This window comes from Sceloporus occidentalis, unplaced genomic scaffold, assembly GCF_023333645.1.
Source record: "Sceloporus occidentalis isolate IW3139 unplaced genomic scaffold, rSceOcc1.0.p SCAF_66, whole genome shotgun sequence".
Classification (NCBI taxonomy): Eukaryota; Metazoa; Chordata; class Lepidosauria; order Squamata; family Phrynosomatidae; genus Sceloporus; species Sceloporus occidentalis.
This window is the reverse complement of record NW_028317046.1, coordinates 374,721-394,347: the sequence shown is the minus strand read 5'-3', so window position 1 is coordinate 394,347 and position 19,627 is coordinate 374,721. Positions and strand designations below refer to the sequence as shown.

Sequence of the window (19,627 nt, the reverse complement as noted above, 5' to 3'; positions counted from 1 at the left end):
AAAATTGGCTACTTGAAGTGTATCAGCTTTGACAAACAAGCGATTAGAGGCTGAGAACGGACCTTAGAAATATATTAGCTTAACTGTTTCTGGAAAGCTTCTGGATTTGCCTCTGGGGCTCCGGGGTTAAGAGGTCCCTGGGGCAACCCTTTTGATCTCCAGGTAGGGTAAGATCCACTCACTTGGTGAACAGATCCCCCAACATTTATAGCCACCACTCATGGCTAGCTAAGCCTTCATGACCCAGTCCAGACTTTCCAGCTTCCACGGAGGGAGAGAAGGGGATATATTTTGGAGACAAAAAGTCCACACATATGTTCTTAATATAGAAACATAGAATTTTGGTCCATCTGGCCTGTTGTTTTTTCTGATCTTATATTGAGGTAGACATAAGAGTATCCCATGCGATTTTAATTCCAACACTGTATTAACATCTACCACTTCTGCTGGATGAACCCCTTGCCCCAACATTCCCTTCTAACAGTATCCTTACCTCTTTAAAGGTAAACCGAGATAGAAACTAGTCTCATTGAAGCGGAGTTGCCCACCCCGGCACATAACAGAAAAGTATCTTCTCCTGAACAATGCAGATACATCTCAGGACAACTCATGGAAGCTCATGAATGTTGAGTTTCCTAAGGACCACACCTAATGGCATCTAATACTCATACTACATTGATATTTTAGTTATAAGACCCCTAAAGAACTCTGGTAACCAAATCGTTCCAGTAGAAGACTTTAAAGCCAACTGTCAGGACTTCAAGATCCTTGAGTCAGCTTATATCAGAGAGGAGTATAATACTATAACCTCCAAGCAAGTGAGAGGCTGGGATAAAACATTTACACAAGGATTAGCAGGAGTCTCATCTATATATTAATATAAATATATTATTATTATTATTATTTATTATTATTACTATTATTGATTATATTTAGAATGCAGTATCTTTTTATTTTACATTGTAATAAATATTTTGTATCAGTATTTACGCTGATTTGCACAAGATGAGACACAATCCGTTTTAAACGGTTTTAATAGTTTCTATGGTTTTACGGGCACGCAGACAATAACCGGATAATAATGGAAATAACCGTCTGCTAACGGAATTCCTTTTGACGGCTTTTGCCAATCTAATGAAGTCTGTCCAAATAAAGCGATTTCTCTGCATTACGCTCCTGTCAGCGGCAGAACGGTTGCATTTAAATGGAATTACACATTATGTGAAGACAACAAGCAAATAATATGGAAAATATTTCTTCTCCCATTTGACTAAAAGTGAATCTGACAACACGCTTTTGGGAAAGAGAATTACCATCGGACCTAAATAAAACTATCCTGACATGTCGGTTACTGTAGCAACTGCGAGCGACATTCTCTGCCTTAGGCCAAGCTTACATTACGTCAAAAATGGCCCCTCCATTATTTAACGCGTAGAAACAGGTTGAAAAAAATACCTTTAATGCTGTATATATAAAAGAAATGTTGTATGTAAATATACAGAACGAAATGTATAAAATGATCCGGGTGGATCAGTATTATGAAATATAATGTATTTTTAAAAACAAATATTTTTTTTTTATAAATGTTAAAAATATATATATTGGTTCCAGATTCTACCAGAAAATACGAAGAAAAAAACAATTTCATCAAAACGATGACTAGGAGCACCCCATAAAAACACAATAAAAAAATAGAATAAATACATATTTTAAAAAGGTCTTTTTACAATATTATAAAAAAAAGCCCATTTGCCGTAACCCTACCAACGTTCCAGGTTTGTTGGCCATTGAAAAAGAAGCACCTTAACTTACATTTAAAAAAAAAAAATTACTTATATAAAATATATGCAATTTATGTAAAGAAAATATATCTTTTCATTTCTTCTCTGCCTGTTTTCCAGTCGTTTCTCTGCCATCAGGAAGTTATTTGATATGAAGTTTCATTTCCTTGCTATTATTTCATTTTAATAATTCAATCTCATTAGCAGTAATATCCTCCGACTAACTGAAACAAAGGCCGGGCGCTTGCCATCTGCTTCATGCTTTGAGTTCTCGCAAGGGAACATTGGAGGTCATCTTCTCAAAGTTCAAAGGATATGGAACACAGATTAGCAGTGGGTTCTGGATATTCATAACATGAGCTCTGTAAATAAGACGGAAGCGGTTCTTTAGTCCCCTTCCCTCTGGAATATGTGACAGCGAAGAGACATATAATCCAGGGAGAATTTAAGGAATATCCCACCACATTTTTATTCTTCGTTCAGGACAACCGGTGAAGCACAAACTCGTGATTTATATTCAGGATACGCTGTTCTAGCTGTTTAATCTATGCCTATATCTACTAGACAAACACCTAGACAAACTAGACAAACCTAGACAAACTAGACAAACACTCTGACTCTTTATTGTACTGCCTGTGGAAAACAATAGAATAGCTCGGCCTGAATAAACCACTCAGACATTCTGACCAATGAGAGTCTATGGAGGAACGGACTTAATTATCATTGCCGTAAAGCATCAGCTCAGTGTGGTGTTTGAGCCGGGCAAGTCATATAAAGTATCACATGACCGACAGCAATGGCGGCCTCCAGGTCTGCATATAAAGGGAATTTCTTGGTAACAAAATGAGATAAAACCAGGTTTCTGTTAATGCCGACCGACATTAATGTATACAGCGCTGGGGGTTATGCTCAACCCTAATAGGTCATTTTACTAGAAATATACGCTACTGTTCAAAAATTTGGGGTCACTTAGAAATGTCTTTGGTTTTGTAAAAAAAAAAAAAAGGAAATTTTGACTATTAAAATAACATGAAATGGAACAGAAATCCAGCGCTAATGTTGTAAATGACTATTGTAACTGGAAAAAGCTGATTTTTAATATATACTTCATAGGCGTAGAGAGGCCCTTTATCACTCCCATCACTCCTGTGTTCCAATGGCCCTCTATCACTCCCATCACTCCTGGGTTCCAATGGCCCTTTATCACTCCCATCACTCCTGGGTTCCAATGGCCCTTTATCACTCCAATCACTCCTGTGTTCCAATGGCCCTTTATCACTCCCATCACTCCTGGGTTCCAATGGCCCTCTATCACTCCCATCACTCCTGGGTTCCAATGGCCCTTTATCACTCCCATCACTCCTGTGTTCCAATGGCCCTTTATCACTCCCATCACTCCTGGGTTCCAATGGCCCTTTATCACTCCCATCACTCCTGGGTTCCAATGGCCCTTTATCACTCCAATCACTCCTGTGTTCCAATGGCCCTTTATCACTCCCATCACTCCTGGGTTCCAATGGCCCTTTATCACTCCCATCACTCCTGGGTTCCAATGGCCCTTTATCACTCCCATCACTCCTGGGTTCCAATGGCCCTTTATCACTCCCATCACTCCTGGGTTCCAATGGCCCTCTATCACTCCCATCACTCCTGGGTTCCAATGCCCTTTATCACTCCCATCACTCCTGTGTTCCAATGGCACGTTGTGTTCGCTGATCGAAGTTTAAGTTTAAAAGGCTAATTGATGGTTAGAAAACCCTTCTGCAATTATGTTACAGATAGAAATTTCCTTGTTTTTAATGAAAATGTATGATTTAGAACACAGACATGCACTCACACCTACTGATGAATAGAGGACTTTTGGGGGCTTTTTTTCACCCTTTTTTCCCAAAATTAAACGTGAAAAAATAAATTTGTGGCAACTTTTACACATCAGCACTCAGAAATTGAATGTAATAATTCTGAGTTTCAGTTCGCCGCGGTAGCATTGAAGAGGCGATCAGCACAAAGATATCCTGTTACATTTTTCTGCCAAAAGGTGTCAAAACATGAAACGAGAAAAAAGAAGAGTATGTATTATGACAGAGGCAAGACAGAAATGGAATAAACAAAACCGACAAAAACAAATGTTTTAAGTAAAACCCATCCAAGCCACGTTCCATACAACATACGCTAAGTAGAGCTGAAATCATGTGTTTATGCGTTTTTTTTTCTTTCGTTTTTTTAATAGAAGAATCTGTGTAAGAGCGGAACTGAGTGACATTAATAAAAACAGTCAGATTATTAATAATGTCTGCTCATAATTTTTAACAAAGAAATGAAAAGCAGGAAAGGAAAGGAAAAAAGAAGAAGAAAAAAAAAAATTACCATTATAGGGTGGCACCTGCTTATGCAGTGGTATTAGCGATCATTATTCATATTAAAACGGAATACATGCCATCATTGATTATTAATAAATACAAAGCAAGTCTGCATGTGGCCACAATAACAGGGCTTGATTATAGACACTCAAGTACTTAGGAAGGACCTTAAACGAGCCAGTGGTTTTCTAAAATTCTGGTAAATAATATAAGGTGTGGATTATTTTTATGTATTATGCGTTACCATGTCCTACTTATATATTTATGTATTTATAAATGTATTTATGTATTTATATGTTTATATTAAAAAAAAAAAAAAAAAGGAATAGTCAACCTATTTATTTTCTTCAGAAACACCAGAATTAATAAAATGTGTGATTCTTTTTGGCATTTTCCGTTTCTCTTTTTTCTTAATGGAAGAATTGAGGACTCCATATACAATTTCCGGCATTTAATCAGCGGAATCCCGATCTTTTCATCTCACCAGCTCGCCTTTCATACCAAATATGCTGATTAAAACATCCCAATAACAACTAAGTGGACAAAAAAAACAGAAAAAGAAATGGATCTCAACAAGTTTATATTTACATGTACAAAGTATTCATAAGTTTTAGTTGCCATGGAAACTGTACTTTTAATTATTAAAAAAGTTCGGTTGAATAATTTGCATGAAGCGTTCCGGAGACCTATTGCTTAAAAACTCTTTATGGAAGAGCTACTGGGTTTTGCTACACGTTAAAAAAAAAAGTATTTTTATTGAAAAAAAAATAAAAACAATCAGAAAGAAGTAGAAAACACCTGGGGATTTACTATTTAGATAAAATGCTGTCTAAAGAAGGAGGTTCTTTATTGAAACGTATTGGCCGGGAGTCTTCGAGGTTACCTATTTTGGATCGGAGGTCATAGGTAGAAGCGATAAATAAAATTATTCTAAATACCTTAGAAATATCTATAAGTCCCCAAAATCTTGGCAAAGCCCCATCACCACCTGGGAAAACCCCATCTAAGCCAACAGTGCCCCCCCCCCCATCGGCCACTTGACATGATGGGAAGTATGGTGTCCACCGCGTCTGCCTACAATGGATTTAGTCTTGGCTTACAAGTTTAATGTTTGTCCAACACTATAAACATAACAACATATCCAAACCGACACACGAATCTTAATACATATCCCAACATACATGTAATTAAAGGCACAGCTTACACAAAATCCATATGGAGGAGGAAACAGATGAGTCGGCTCTCCTGCTAGATTGTTTCAGTTGGTGGCGTATTGATAACGAATGTAAATTATTCCTGGTCAGCGTACAATCGAGACCTGTCCATCACCATCACGAACAAAGCGCTGATCATCAAAACTCATCAATCAACAGCCCAGATTCCAATCAGAAATATGTCAATGTATGTACGGATTTGGAACAGATTCCAACCTGCGACAGTCAACGTATGTTATAGATCAGGTGTGTTTCTGTTGTTTATAATAACTATCACAAAATAAGTAAATAATAAAAAAGGATGAAAAAAATAAAAAAAGAGCAGAATGTTCTCTTTGCCGACACTTCAAGGACTCCATGAATAGCTCGTCTTTGGGAAGACCCCGCGCGGAGCGATTGTCACGTTTGCTGTGAATATCAAGTTTCTAATCTTCACCTTCGCTGCAGATTCACAGTTTTAAAGTTACTTTTAAACATGTTATTTTCTTACCTAATTGATTTGTGTTAATAAGGTGCGAATGAAATGAAGAACCCTTTGAAGGTAAAGTATTCACAGCAACGTCGGTTTTACACAAGAAAAATGACTTTGATCAGCAGAGCAGAAAAGATGGATTCTACAAATTATTTTAATATTCACAACATGCTCATCTAGTTAGCGTTTGTATTTTTAATGCCTTTGACATACAGAACGAGACATTACCCAGCATGCAACTGGTGCGAACATCAATAAGGATAATATGTCTAAAATGCCATTACTATATTAAGAACCAGAGCAGGTAGGTGGCAGATTTTATCGGGTATGATATCCCAAAACTGATGGTCAAAAAAATTCAAAAAGTATTAATAGTGGGCCATCCCAGGGTAGAAATAGACCCCCTGAGATCAGGATACTGGACAGATCAAGCTAATCAAAGACATTCATTCACTTGCCATTTGACAAGCAGCACTTCTTTAGTTCTGCCAAAAAGCAATCGGCTCAGTGTGGTGCTTGAGCAGGGAACGTCCTCTAAAAATCACATGACTGCCAACAATGGCGGCCTCCAACTTTGCATATAAGAAATTTATTGGGGGGAAAAAAATGAAATAAACTGTACTCTTCATCAGCGCGAGACTATATTACTGCTTATAATACTGTATATAATGCTCAAATGATGATGGTATAATTATGAATGATGGACCTCACATGTACCTTGGAAAAAAGAGACTGAGGCTGTCCCCATAAAGTTTAGAGCTAGGTAATCCTGTATTCCTAGAAATAATCTTGAAAAAATACTATCCCTTTAAAGGAAGAGGCAGAAAAAAAGGACATATACGCCTGAAAAATGATTACTATTTTGCTTCTCTAACACGGGGCACAGAACATATTATTTACAATTTCGTTCAAAAGTTTGGGGTCACTCGGCTGTTTTCATGAAAAACAAGGAATTTTCTGGCTGTAATATAATGGCAAAAGGGTTTTCTAACCATCAATTAGCCTTTAAACTTGGATCAGCAAACACAACGTGCCATTGGAACCCAGGAGTGATGGGAGTGATAAAGGGCCATTGGAACCCAGGAGTGATGGGGGTGATAAAGGGCCATTGGAACCCAGGAGTGATGGGAGTGATAAAGGGCCATTGGAACACAGGAGTGATGGGAGTGATAAAGGGCCATTGGAACACAGGAGTGATGGGAGTGATAAAGGGCCATTGGAACCCAGGAGTAATGGGAGTGATAAAGGGCCATTGGAACACAGGAGTGATGGGAGTGATAAAGGGCCATTGGAAGCCAGGAGTGATGGGAGCGATAAAGGGCCTCTGTATGGCTATGAACAAAAACAAGTACATTTCTAAACGACCCCAAACTATTTAATAGTAGCAAACAAAATACAAATTTTTGTAAAGCCTCCTCCAGTGTAAGAGCTGCGCTCCAATTATTTTATTTTACTTACAGGGAAAAATAAAATATAAAAAAATCTCCAAATAAAATATGCCATATGGTGGTAGATAATACCCCGCGTGTTACACCCACACCAAGATGTGTAAAAAAATGTATCTAATTTGAGCAGCTCTTTCAATAATATATGTTTTGTCTCTCGAGTGACATCCAAGTTAGTGTGAAACGTTCCACACCGAAACCTCAAAGTAAACTTTATTTTAGCCAGATTTTTTTTTTTATGTATATTTTCCTTCTGTGGAAAATTTTAGCCCATCTGGGAGAGGTCAAACAAGGGATTTGGAGACAAAAAGGAGATGGGAAGCCAGAGCTATAAAAGAAAAAACTTTTCTCGGCGTTTGAGTAATCATTACACATCCAGTCGCAGTTCCCATGTGTGAAAACCCGTTGCTATGACAACCGCTGCTTAGCGAGAGATTTTCTCTTTTTTAAAGATAAATCAACAGAGGGTACATTGATAAGTGCTCGACAGAACCCAAAAACGGCCTTCCCGCGGCGCGTTATGAAAGAGCCTCACTCCATATATCAACATATAGATTAATTGGGTAATATTTTATATGTGGACCTATATCCCCCCCCGCCATACCTTTCTCCTTATCACAATAGACAATAATGGCACCATCGTCTTCTGTTTTACCGAGATGGTGGTGGATAAGTGGAACGGTCACCCAGCAGAAGTGGTGAACGCTAAAATTAAAGCTGCATGGGCCGAGACGAGACCAACTACTGATTAAGGTCTTTACAGCGGGAAAAACAGGCGACTAGACGGGCCGAGTGGGTCTGATCTGCCGTCATTTTCTATGTTTCTATATCATTTACCGTTAAGGAATGACCACAGATGGATTTTGGAATTCATCGCTCTACCTGCTCGCCCTTGAAGGGTTAACAGTAAAAAAAAACAACAACCTGGACAATTGATATTATAATATCATAATTTAACCGTTTATAGGGCAAAATTAAAACTTTCATTCCATTAAATACCCAAACCCTTCCTACAAACCTCGTCATATTTGGCCTGATGTAATTTTTCTGGGACTGCATATCATATGACGCCAGCACATGCACTGGTTGGTTGTTGCCATAGAAACAGCTTCTTAAAAAAAATAAAATCTGTGATTTTTTTAACATAATTAAATCTCGTAAGGATTAAAAAGAAAAAGCCAGAACTGCTAAAGTATATATATATATATATATATATACCGTATTGGCTCGGATATAGGCCGCCCCCGTATATAGGTCGCACCCTTAAATTTTGGTGCTTTTTAAAAGAAAAAGTTTTTTTAATAGACTGCTGGCACTCTCCACCCCCCCCCGAGATATGCTGCCACTCTCCACCCCCCCCGAGATATGCTGCCACTGTCCCCCCCCGAGATATGCTGTCACTGTCCCCCCCCCGAGATATGCTGCCACTGTCCCCCCCGAGATATGCTGTCACTGTCCCCCCCCGAGATATGCTGTCACTGTCCCCCCCCGAGATATGCTGTCACTGTCCCCCCCCCGAGATATGCTGCCACTGTCCCCCCCCCAAGATATGCTGCCACTGTCCTCCTCCTCCTCCTCCCCCCCCGAGATATGCTGCCACTCTGCCCCCCCCCCCCCGACTTACCAGAGCAGACTCCCGCTTGTCTTGCGGGGCCGGCGGGGGACATCTACACAATACGCGTACACAACTTCCGGTGCCGGCACTCAGCGGATGTGCCGGCACCGGAAGTTGTATACGCGTATTGCGTAGATGTCCCCCGCCGGCCCCGCAAGACACCCGGGAGTCTGCTCTGGTAAGTCTTGGGGGCAGAGGTAAAACGCATCGTGCGGACGGTCACCGGCTGCGGCGATGCGGGTAAACAACCTCAGCTGCCGGCACGTCTGCACAATGTGCTTTAACAATCTCCCGTGCCGGCACCCCCCCCCCCCCGTGGAAAGTGCTGGCAGGGGAGGCTGTCTGAGCGTATCGGGGAGTAGGATGCAGGTCCCTTGCACCGCTGCGGGGGATCTGTATCCTAACCCCGCTGCCTGCCCGGTGCCCGGAACTGCATGTCCCGGGCGTCGGGCGCTAGACCCCGAATATAGGCCGCACCCCCACTTTAAAGACTTAAAGTGGGGGGAAAAAGTGCGGCCTATATTCGAGCCAATACGGGATTTGCTTACCATGCTAGGGAGCGGAATTCATATTTTGTCTAAGTGGAACAGCATCTTTAAAGTTAAGGATTTTGAAGATAAATACAAATAAATCAATCTCATATTTCACTGCGTTTGTCACTGGAGTGGGACGGGGGGGGGGCTTCTTATTAATTGTGGTAAGGTCAAAACAAGGTCAAAACACACCATGCGATCCTTGGGACAAAAGCTAAACCCTGAAATATACGGTACTACCGCCGGTATCTGTTTTTTCTCCCCAATTATGCCCATAGAAGCCTCAGCATGGTGCAAAAGATACAATGTATGTTTAACGCTTTCAGTAGGAGAACACGTGGAGCAAAAACCTCTGCAGGGATTAAATATTTTTTAATTTTCCTTTTTTATGCACAGATTATACTTATTTATACACTCATTGATTATATTTACCCCACCAGCTGCTTTAGGATTTAATGTATTTGTAAACGTGCAGCGAAGCATTGAGGAACGCATTAAAGTAATCAAAGAATTATCCAATTTCATGGCGTTTTGCCCAAAATGATAACACAGTAACAAAATATAGAAAAAGATGCAGTCACATGACAATTAAATGTAGCGTACAATTGTATACAGACACACACATATATATATATAATATCGATGTAAAACAAGCACAAATGTTGTGAATTTAGTGCAAATGATGAGAAAATGTTAATTTTGGTGACAATTAAATAATTTAACATTACAAATGAGTTTTAAGATAAAAGAGATTCATGGCATTTTGTTTGCCTCACCCTAAGATATTTATGATTAAACTATTAAAGAGGACCGACACAGTTGCAAACAACCTAGCGATTGAAGCTCATGCGCGGTCTCCTGCCCTGGCAGCTGTAATTTTGTTTATAGTCTTTTGTGTGGATTCTTTTTTGGAGTGAGATCCAGAACTTTGGGTGGGAGAGGTGTTTGAACCTGGGATCCCATCTCTTTGAAGACCTCGGTGGTCACTTTCTTAGCACTGTTTGAGGGGGGACCATGAAGATCCAGCCCTCCTGCAGGCTTCGGCAAAGAGTGAAGGAAAGGGGCTGCGTATCTCTTTAGGGAGTGCAAGTACTGCAGCTCCTCATGGAGCACAAACAGAAGTTCTCAACTTTTCACTTGGATATAGAAGCAAAAGCCCATTGAGTTTCAATAAAAAGAAAAGCAGGCAGAGTCGAGGTAGAGCCTAGGAAGTTTATTATGAGTACATGCGAGAGGAAAAACACTGATCCTCTTAAGCCTGAAGGCACATCGAAGCCCAATGAGCCCCTAAATGATGGTCCAACTAGGTGATCATATTTGGTGGGGAAAGTGTGACGGCTTTTTGGCTACCACTTCTTCTTGAAGACCTCACTGGTTGCCCTCTTTGGTAAGAGTCCAAGAAGATCCGGCCACAAAGAGAAGGAAGGGGGCTAACATATTGGTTTATGGAGTGTGGCTCCAGAAGATGAGGAGATGTGGCCTTGAGCACCCACACCTTCTTCATTGATGATGGTAAAGCAGGATACCTCGGGCTTCAGGCTAAACCAACGCATTAGGAATAAGGATATTTGTATGAAAAGGTCTGGTTGGCCTATGGTGGATTCAGTTAGGGTTTTATCATCACATTTCCCTTTTAGGAGATAAAACTAAGAAGAAGAAGAAAAAATAAAAGGTACAAAAGTAGATAGAGACGGAGAAGAAGTGTTTGTTCAATGAGAAAGAAATATCATAGGGATAAAAATAGGACACTAAACATAAAAGACTGAAAAGAATGGTAATCAATGGCAATTTTGTTCTTTACTTTACAGATGAAATGCGATGCACTTGCCAGCAGAATGCTTGAAACGGTGGAATATTTTTTTGTGGTGAATATCATATAAAATATAACTCCTCAAACACAATAGCAGTGTCCAACACAATGCAAATAAGCATCTCCATCTGACATGCAAGCGGTAACGCTGTTGACCTACGCACTTGATCCTTCAATGGTCCTCTGTCTCCAGTTTGCAGCTGCAATGCTGGTACTGCAGCAGGGGAGGACTAACAACGTAGCTCTCCAGCTCTTAACCCCCCCTCCCCCCCAACTTTAGCTATTCTTTTGTTTGATGAGAATTATGGAATTTTTAACACAAAAGCCTAAAGCTGCACAAGGTGGGCTCAAGCCCAACATCTTGTGACAAGTAGAGTGCTGCGATCCAGAGACGAGCCAGCTCAAACTCCGCATCCGCTGTAGTGTTTTGGTCCTCAGAGGCGCTCATACCGGTACATCTAAGGACTTTGCTTACATGGTTAGCATGCCATGGTCAGCTCTCGTGTGGTTTGACAGGCTCAGCCTGGGGTCTCCATTCTGCCTCGACCGGCGCCACCTGCTGGAAATCTCCTTGCTGGCTTTTAATGAGACTTTGTATCAAGCAATCTAGTGCAATGGAGCTCGCCAATAAATGTATCACCTTTACCAAACGACCAATGCCTCACATCGTTATAATGCTTCTCTTTTAATGTTTACAGGGAGAAGCAACAATATTGTTCCTTACACACAGTGTCTAAAAACACAGCAAACATAAATATTAAAAATATTGACATATTTGCTATCAGGAAGATAAAACATTAAGAAAATGATGACAAAATTGCTCCAGAACATAGAGGTTTTCATCAACAGTCATATAACAACATGGTTAGATAAAGTGCGTCAAGCTAGGGACTGATGATTGCCTAGTGAAACACACACTAACATAAACTCTAGACTAGCTCTTGGAACAGCCTTCCAGCGGAAATGGTAGAGGTTAATTACAGTGAGGGGGTATAAGCATGTATGGATTAAGGATTGTGTCCATACTGATCAATGAAACAAGAAGGTTGGTACCAGCAGCAGCGTTTTTGGAAACATGGCAGATACACATAATGAACGTCGGGGTTGGCGGGACTTACTTGTCAGGATGTTTTCTGCCATGACGTTGACTTGCACCTCCACCGAGTGCTTTGAGGTGTACGTAATTTCAGCGCTTACATGACCCACTTCTCCAATGCACATCGGGGACAGGAAATCTGTGCGTTCCACTCGAGCGAGCGCCGCCACGCACTTCTCCTAGGGAGAGACATATCAAACATCAAACACCGAGTGATCCGGAGCCGCTTCTCATTAGATGATTAGATGTCGGCACGGCTAAAGATACATCATTTAGATGATGATGATATGTATGTTCACAGGACCATCATATGCTTCAAACAATGAGGGATATATATAAAGAAAACGTGCCTTATCGCCATAGTAACCAAGTGACTGGTCCAAACAGCAGGAACATTCCAATGGTTGCTATAGTGATAGGACCACTTTAAAGCCCTCCACCAGCATCACTTCTTTCATGTAAGGTTATAGTCTTCACTCTGCATTAGACCTTTAAAATTAACCAAGACCCCCACCTAGTGGTCAACAGGAGTAACAGCATCCACAATGGTAATACAGCAAAGAATATCAAAAACACACAACCGTTACTAGATTAACCCCATGCAAATGGCCAGGACATATTAACTTCACCATACTTATGGATGAGTGTGCTGGGAGCTGGAGTCCACAAAAATCCATCAGTCAAATTTTATACTGGATGGGCTCTGTGCCTCCCATACGGTTATTCTATTACATGTTAATCCACTGAGCACTGGGATCAAAAGGGTTAAGCAGGCAATCCAACAAAGTGGCGGAACAAAGAAAGCAGGGTGCTGGGTTGTATAGCTAGTCACGGTCTATGTTTCTATGTTAACCCCAGAAAGGTTTGAACATCCCTCCCCCAGTTTAAAAAAACACCTAAATTAAAGGTTTTATTGCAAAATGTTATTGGCGGGTCAAGATGAAAATTGCCTTTAAGATATTTCCCAACTGTGTCTACAGTGCAAATCACTGATGTTTTAAAATACTAATAAAGGGCATTTTTGGGGGTTTTGCACTATTCCATTTTCCCTGACTTTATATCTTAATTGTGTATGTATTTTTTTTTTTTTTGAAACATAGAATCTGACAGCAGATCAGACATATTTATCCCATTTGTTGTTAATTCTAATAACTCTTAGTGGGTCAGGGGTCTTACCCCGGTTTGGCTGTTACAATGTCGTGTACTTATAATGGCTCCAGCTTCTTCAATCATCTTTAGTATGGTTCCACCATGGACGTTTCCAGCTATGTTGGCATCATCAGGACGCATGATCCTATAATAAGAGAAAAGACATTTCAAGACATTCAAACTACATTTAAAAACACTAAATAGGTTATATTTCTAACCTAAATAGGTTTTATATATATATATATATATATATATATATATATTACCATTCAAAGGTTTGGGGCCACTTACAAATGTCCTTGTTTTTAGAAGAAAGGCACATTTTGTCCATTACAGAAAAGGATAATATACAGTTAGTAAACTCTTTTGCAATTATGTTACAGCTAGAAATTTACTTGTTTTCCATGTAAACAGCTCACTGACCCCAAACTTTTGAATGGTAGCGTGTGTGTGTCCAGAGACCACAAAGAGCAGAGTGTACATAGTCAGCCAAAAGTAACAGGGCCTGGTTAGGGGTCTGCCCTTTGCAGGGGGATAAAATAACTTTTCTCTGCTACCTACAGAGACAGGCAGCTAAAACTGAGCACAGCGGAGGTACAACAAAGTTGAAATGAGTAGATAAAACTTAAATTATCTCCTCCCTCCAGGTTGGGTTGAGCTCTCATGTTATTAGCATGATACATACATGGTGACCTGAGCGCTCTGTTCATTAATGAAGGTTACTAAATACATATCTTAGAGCGTTAATCGATAATCTTCATAAAGTTTCCCAATGAAAGATTGCCTGTCCTAACAATACTTCTATCCAAAATGAGGGACGCGTTCCATACGCTCGACGGTTAATACAGACACCGAGCGACGTTTCAGACTATTTTACCTTAATTGCGGAACCACTCAATGTTTTTGCACAAGTGCATTATCTAAACCAAGAATACTAAGTAAACCTAAAGAATCAGAAGACAAAATGCAAGCAGACCACGCAGGGTGTATGGCGTACAATACCTTCTGGTGATATGATCCATGTAGGCAGAGTTCTGATGAAAGAACCATGAATCAGAGGGACTGCATTCACAATATGCAAAGCGCTATGATGTCATGAGTGATGCAAGTGGTGTGTGCCTTAACCACATGTGTCAGAATAATATTACTGACTTTTTATTCTGCCCAATCGTGGAAAGGAGTTGAGTTTACAGCCAACAGGAGTCTTTTTTTTTGTTGTCACGGCAACTCAGCTGCTAAATTATCAGAAGAACAGATGGAAACCGCTTCCTGCTTTTATGTTCCATTCAGACACAAATTACAGGAATTGCGTGACTATCTCATAAAACATCCTTTTTCTGCATTGAATTCAAGCAACGCTTGCATCATCGGAAGTGTCATCGAGAAGCGTAGATGAGTTAAAATATCAGCCACTTACAAGAGGGCATATGATTTTTTTTTATGCCAAAAACAAGTCACCCAGCAACATTTAAGCTCACAGACCTCATTGTGTATTATTAACCTTTGAGTTTCCCCCTGCATGGACTTATGCGGAAGGGGGCACTTGCAAATATTATAAGCATTAGGTATTTTTTCCTCCCCATTTTATAGTATCCAAGGGTTGCCATGGTATTTCTTTTGCCCGCAAGACCATTCCTGAATCGAAACACAATACAAAGAAGAAAAAAAACCCAACAACCTCAGATTATTTTCTCAGCCCAAAGTGCTGGTACTTCTGCTGTGAAGAAGTGGGGGGTGATCCGGTGGAGAAACCGGACCCCAAAATCTTCTTAGGCGCCACTTTCTTCCCCCCCTTAACCTGGGTCTGCAGAAGGGCTGGATCGTTCTGGTCCCCTTCATAAGTGCCGAAGGCATCAAGAAGAGATGGGAGCCATAAGGCATTGCCACCTCGCCCACCCAAAAAAGCCCAAATCTCCTGGGAACCGGCTACACTGTGGAATGTTTAGTCACATAGTTTAAGAAACACCACACAAAAACTCAAAAAAACATATACAATGATGTAATCTAGCACACATGAACAAAAGAAAAAGTACATTCATGGGGGAAATGTGCAAAAAAAATGTACCCTTAGTATGCCAAAGCGCTTCGGCTGGTATAATAAAAATGTCTCTTCATCACCAGCCAAGAAGAGCAGGAGAAGGTGAGAATAAAATAAAAAACAAGGACCGGTCCAACGTGCTCTAATGCAGTTACCGGTACCCAAACCCAGTACAAGCCGTGAGGGAGCCCATGGACATCTCGGGGGATTCTATAAGCACCTCGTGTTTCCGACCACACGAGGACCAAGCTTTCCCTCTCTCACAAGTACTCACTCAACCTGAACCAAACGACTGAGAAACCATGACTCAGATGACTGTTTTGACATCCACAGGCCTTGCCAGCATGTTGCCCTCGATATCCCTCTAGGCACAAGGGAGTAAGGAAGTCTACGTATGAACCATTAAACTTGGGAAGAACCTCAAAAGAGAAGAAATCAAAGATAAATGTCCTCTGTGCCAGAGACAACCTCAGGCCTTTCTGGCCTTGACACCAACACCGTGTGGCACGTTTTGCGAATGCATGGGGGGATTTCTGAAGAATCCCCCAAATTGTATTTAACCCTTTCCTCCAACGCTGGCTTTTGTCTCCCAAAAATCTTCACACAGAGCTTACCTTTTTTGCTTTGCGCCGATTCGTCTTATGACTCCTTCCTTCCGGACAAGGAAAGTTCTTAAGAACGACAGCATTCTGTGACCACCGAGCAGAGGTGAACGAATGAAACGGATACAATAAGCACACCAGCGAACGGCGGCAACGCCACTGCAAGTTCTGTATCCAGTTGATCAGGACTCCGCAAACCAAACACTGGCGGAGACTGCTTTTGTGTTACCGTGTTTGACATTATCTGTGCGGAGCGTGGTAACCCTAGAACAGGAATTTGTATTTTCAACACATACCTGACGTGAACCAAAAGCCTTTCCCAAAACCGTCTAAGATACGTTGTCCGCATCTCTAAGGTGATCGCAACCGTCCAGTAGGAAGATTTGGTTTTTTGGGGAATACCTTATGACCTAGACGAGATGTAACAATTGTTAAGGGTAACTGCGTCACCTTTGGACTGGTGCATAACAGTAAGCAGGGGCAGTTAGTGATTTAGTAATTGGCAGCCTCGGCCCCAGCTGCAGGTAACTTTACACGCATGTAACACGGGACGAGCTCGTTCAAAGCGGTGGGGCCAAGCATCACCCCCCCAAAAAACCCAGAAAGTAACAGTCATGGTAAACAAAGCACATAAATAAAACACTGACATGGCTTTTGTTAAAGTATTAGGGTGTTAGGACGGACACGGAATATTGTGTGTCATAGGTTTTTAATTATTTTAAAGTTTGCACATGTATGCAAGATCCATGCAATGCTTGGCACCAGCTTCATGATGGGACCTGCACGTATAAGTTCTTAGGATGGTATATGGACTCTGCATGGCCTCCAATATGCATTTAACATGAAAACAGGAATAATCCTTTAATGAGGGGCAAAAGGGGCAGCTGTCCGTGGCTCCTACACATTGTGAAGTCCCAAGTCCCTAAGTGCTGCAGGAAGAGCCTGGCTGGCCACGTATAATGTATAGTTAAATCAATGAGATTTCTCCATCTGCTTCATCTGTGGACTGAGTTAAAAACCAAGGCTGTCGTTTTATTGAATAGATCCCTATAAGATAGCTCTCGCTGTCTCCGAAGCGTAAACCTCCAAGGAAACAATATTAAAAATAATTTTCTGTTCTCGGGGGGATGCTGGATGAAGACAACGGAGTTTAAACCTCTTGGGAACATCATCATCATCATTAATTGATTATGAGATTTCACAGGAGGCGACTGGTAAAACCGGTGCCAACGGCTTCCCTTCCCATACTGCATTGCAGCGGGTTTATCACGCATTATACGGCACAGACAATAAAGAATTCTTGTTAAATAACAGAACACCTGAATGAAAGGCCAAATGGTAACATAGAACGTGACGGCAGATCAAACCCATTCGGCCCCATCTAGTCTGCCCGTTCCTCCTGCTGTGAAGACTCCAACCTTAACCAGTCGTTGGTCTCGTCTTAGATTCAGGAGCCGTATGTCTATCCCATGCATGTTTATTACCTTCACTGTATTACCCTCTACCACTTCTGCTGGGAGGCTGTTCCACTTATCTGCCACCCTCTCCGAAGTAAACCTTCTTTATACTGGTCTGAAGACCTGCTCTTAACTCATATATCCCTTTGCAATCCTTCTAGGTGTTAAAAGCAGCTGTCTATTCAATAAACTGAGGCTCTGGATGGGTTGATGTGGACATAAAATCCTATTGTTATTGCATACATAGTATCAAGTTTTGTCTCAAAGTATCCGCGTTGGGTATTTCCAAAACATGGACATTTGAGGGCGATTTAAGTGCAGTCAGATATATATATATTGTATCCGCTGTGGTTTTATGCTGGATCGCCAGTACGTGATGCTCGGAAACACTTGTGGTCAAAAAGGTTGAATTATGGTGGTTATAGAGGCGCCCTAGGCCTGATCCATGGTGCAGTCCTCACTGCAGAGCTCTGGGATATGATGTCATATTTAGGCGCTCCAGGTGTGCAGCACCAATAAAATCAGTCTGTGGAGGCTGAGACGGCTCTTGGGCGACCAAGCTCCCCGGTGTCCCACCAAACAATGGGAGATCTTATTTTTATGCCAGCTCAGCACATCCTCCATAGACTTCATTATAACAGAGATTAAAATATGGCGTGCCAAGATATGATGTCATAGGCCAGCTCTCCGTTTCTTAAAGGTGCACAGCACCTTTTAGTGTACTGAAGATCCAACCACAGAGGCCATTGGGGTGGCCCCAAAAGCAAATATACCTCTGCCCCTAAGATCTGCCGCCCTAGGCCGGAATATGGCACTGCTTGGTTAGAAAACCTAATACTAATTAAAGTGGCAAACGTCACAGCTGAGCGGACTAGGAAGCGGTTAGCTGTGACCTCTGAAATCTTACAAATGTTATCTATTTAAGATGCTTCCTGGTTCAGATCCTCAGATCTACATAGATTTATCCAGCTCTGTGACAAGACACATTAACAGGACTCATCGACAACAGACGCAATCCATTCCGCAGACCCACACAACCAAGGGCAAACGCTATTCAAGCAGATCTACGGCAGGACTATTCGGGCGACCCCGGGGTCAGAAGCCATTCAGCAAGGTGACCCAAAAATGAAAACCTTGAGGAAGCCTGAAGATGTCTTTCAACTGCCAGCTTTTTAGGGGATGTTTGGGGGATTTCATGGCTTTATCGAGGCTATTTATGTGCTACATCACCTAATAATGGCTGTTTATAAGGAATTTCTAAGAGGGATTTGTGCAGAATGTAATATATTAACACAATCTGTGGCTTTGAGTCCAAAAGAGCAACTGTCCCTCCTGAAGAAGGTCACTGGTGCAAAGTTTGGAAAGTGGCCTTATTACCATAGCAACTAATGGAATGTTCCTGATGATTAGATCATTCTATCACATCAACACTCTGTTTTTACATCCCAAAGGGTTAAAAGCGTTATTTTTAGGGTCATTTTCCTAATGAAAGGGGCACTGATAAGGTCTTCGAATTCCAGGAGAAATCCCAGTATCTTGTTATTTAAAGGGTTAAATCCCCATCCCCTTCATACTGAAGCATTCTATACATCATATTTATATAGGAATTTATCAAAACCCACCCTGAACTCGGCCAATATAATTCCGCAGTGGACGTTCCACGCCTCCCTTGGGTAGAAATCTTACCCACAGTCAGGAAGAAACATTTATTGCTGCCTTGGGTGACCCTGCTTAGTAACTCAAGGACTCCCAGCTCTAGTTCATTTGCATGCAGGGGCGATTGAGCAAACCATACATACAGATTGCAACAGTCACTGAAACCATCTTAAAAGAGACAGAGATTAGTGGGTTAAAACCTTTCACCCACGTGTGGACTGTGTCCTCCCACTGTAAGGGAATGTGGAGAAGCTTCCCCCCCACGCCATGCCCTTTAGCTTATGCAATGAATGAATGAATGAATGGATGGATGGATGGATGGGGTATTTAGGGGTGCAGGGGGGCTTCTCACCTGCTGATCTGGATAGTGGAGGAGGAGGAGTCGTTGTGGAGAGACAT

General features: G+C 41.4%; 1 protein-coding gene across 1 annotated transcript in view; it reads right to left on the bottom strand.

Annotated features, from left to right (window-relative positions):
- Positions 1-19,627, bottom strand: part of LOC149286797 (cytosolic acyl coenzyme A thioester hydrolase-like) — a 54,721-nt gene extending 35,094 nt beyond the window's left edge. Inside the window, exons 1-3 of the mRNA XM_089493632.1 lie at positions 19,581-19,627; positions 13,503-13,620; positions 12,349-12,505 (exon numbers count right to left, since the gene is read on the bottom strand). Of these exons, the coding sequence (XP_089349758.1) occupies positions 12,349-12,505; positions 13,503-13,620; positions 19,581-19,627 (322 nt within the window). The remainder of the gene's footprint in view (positions 1-12,348; positions 12,506-13,502; positions 13,621-19,580) is intronic.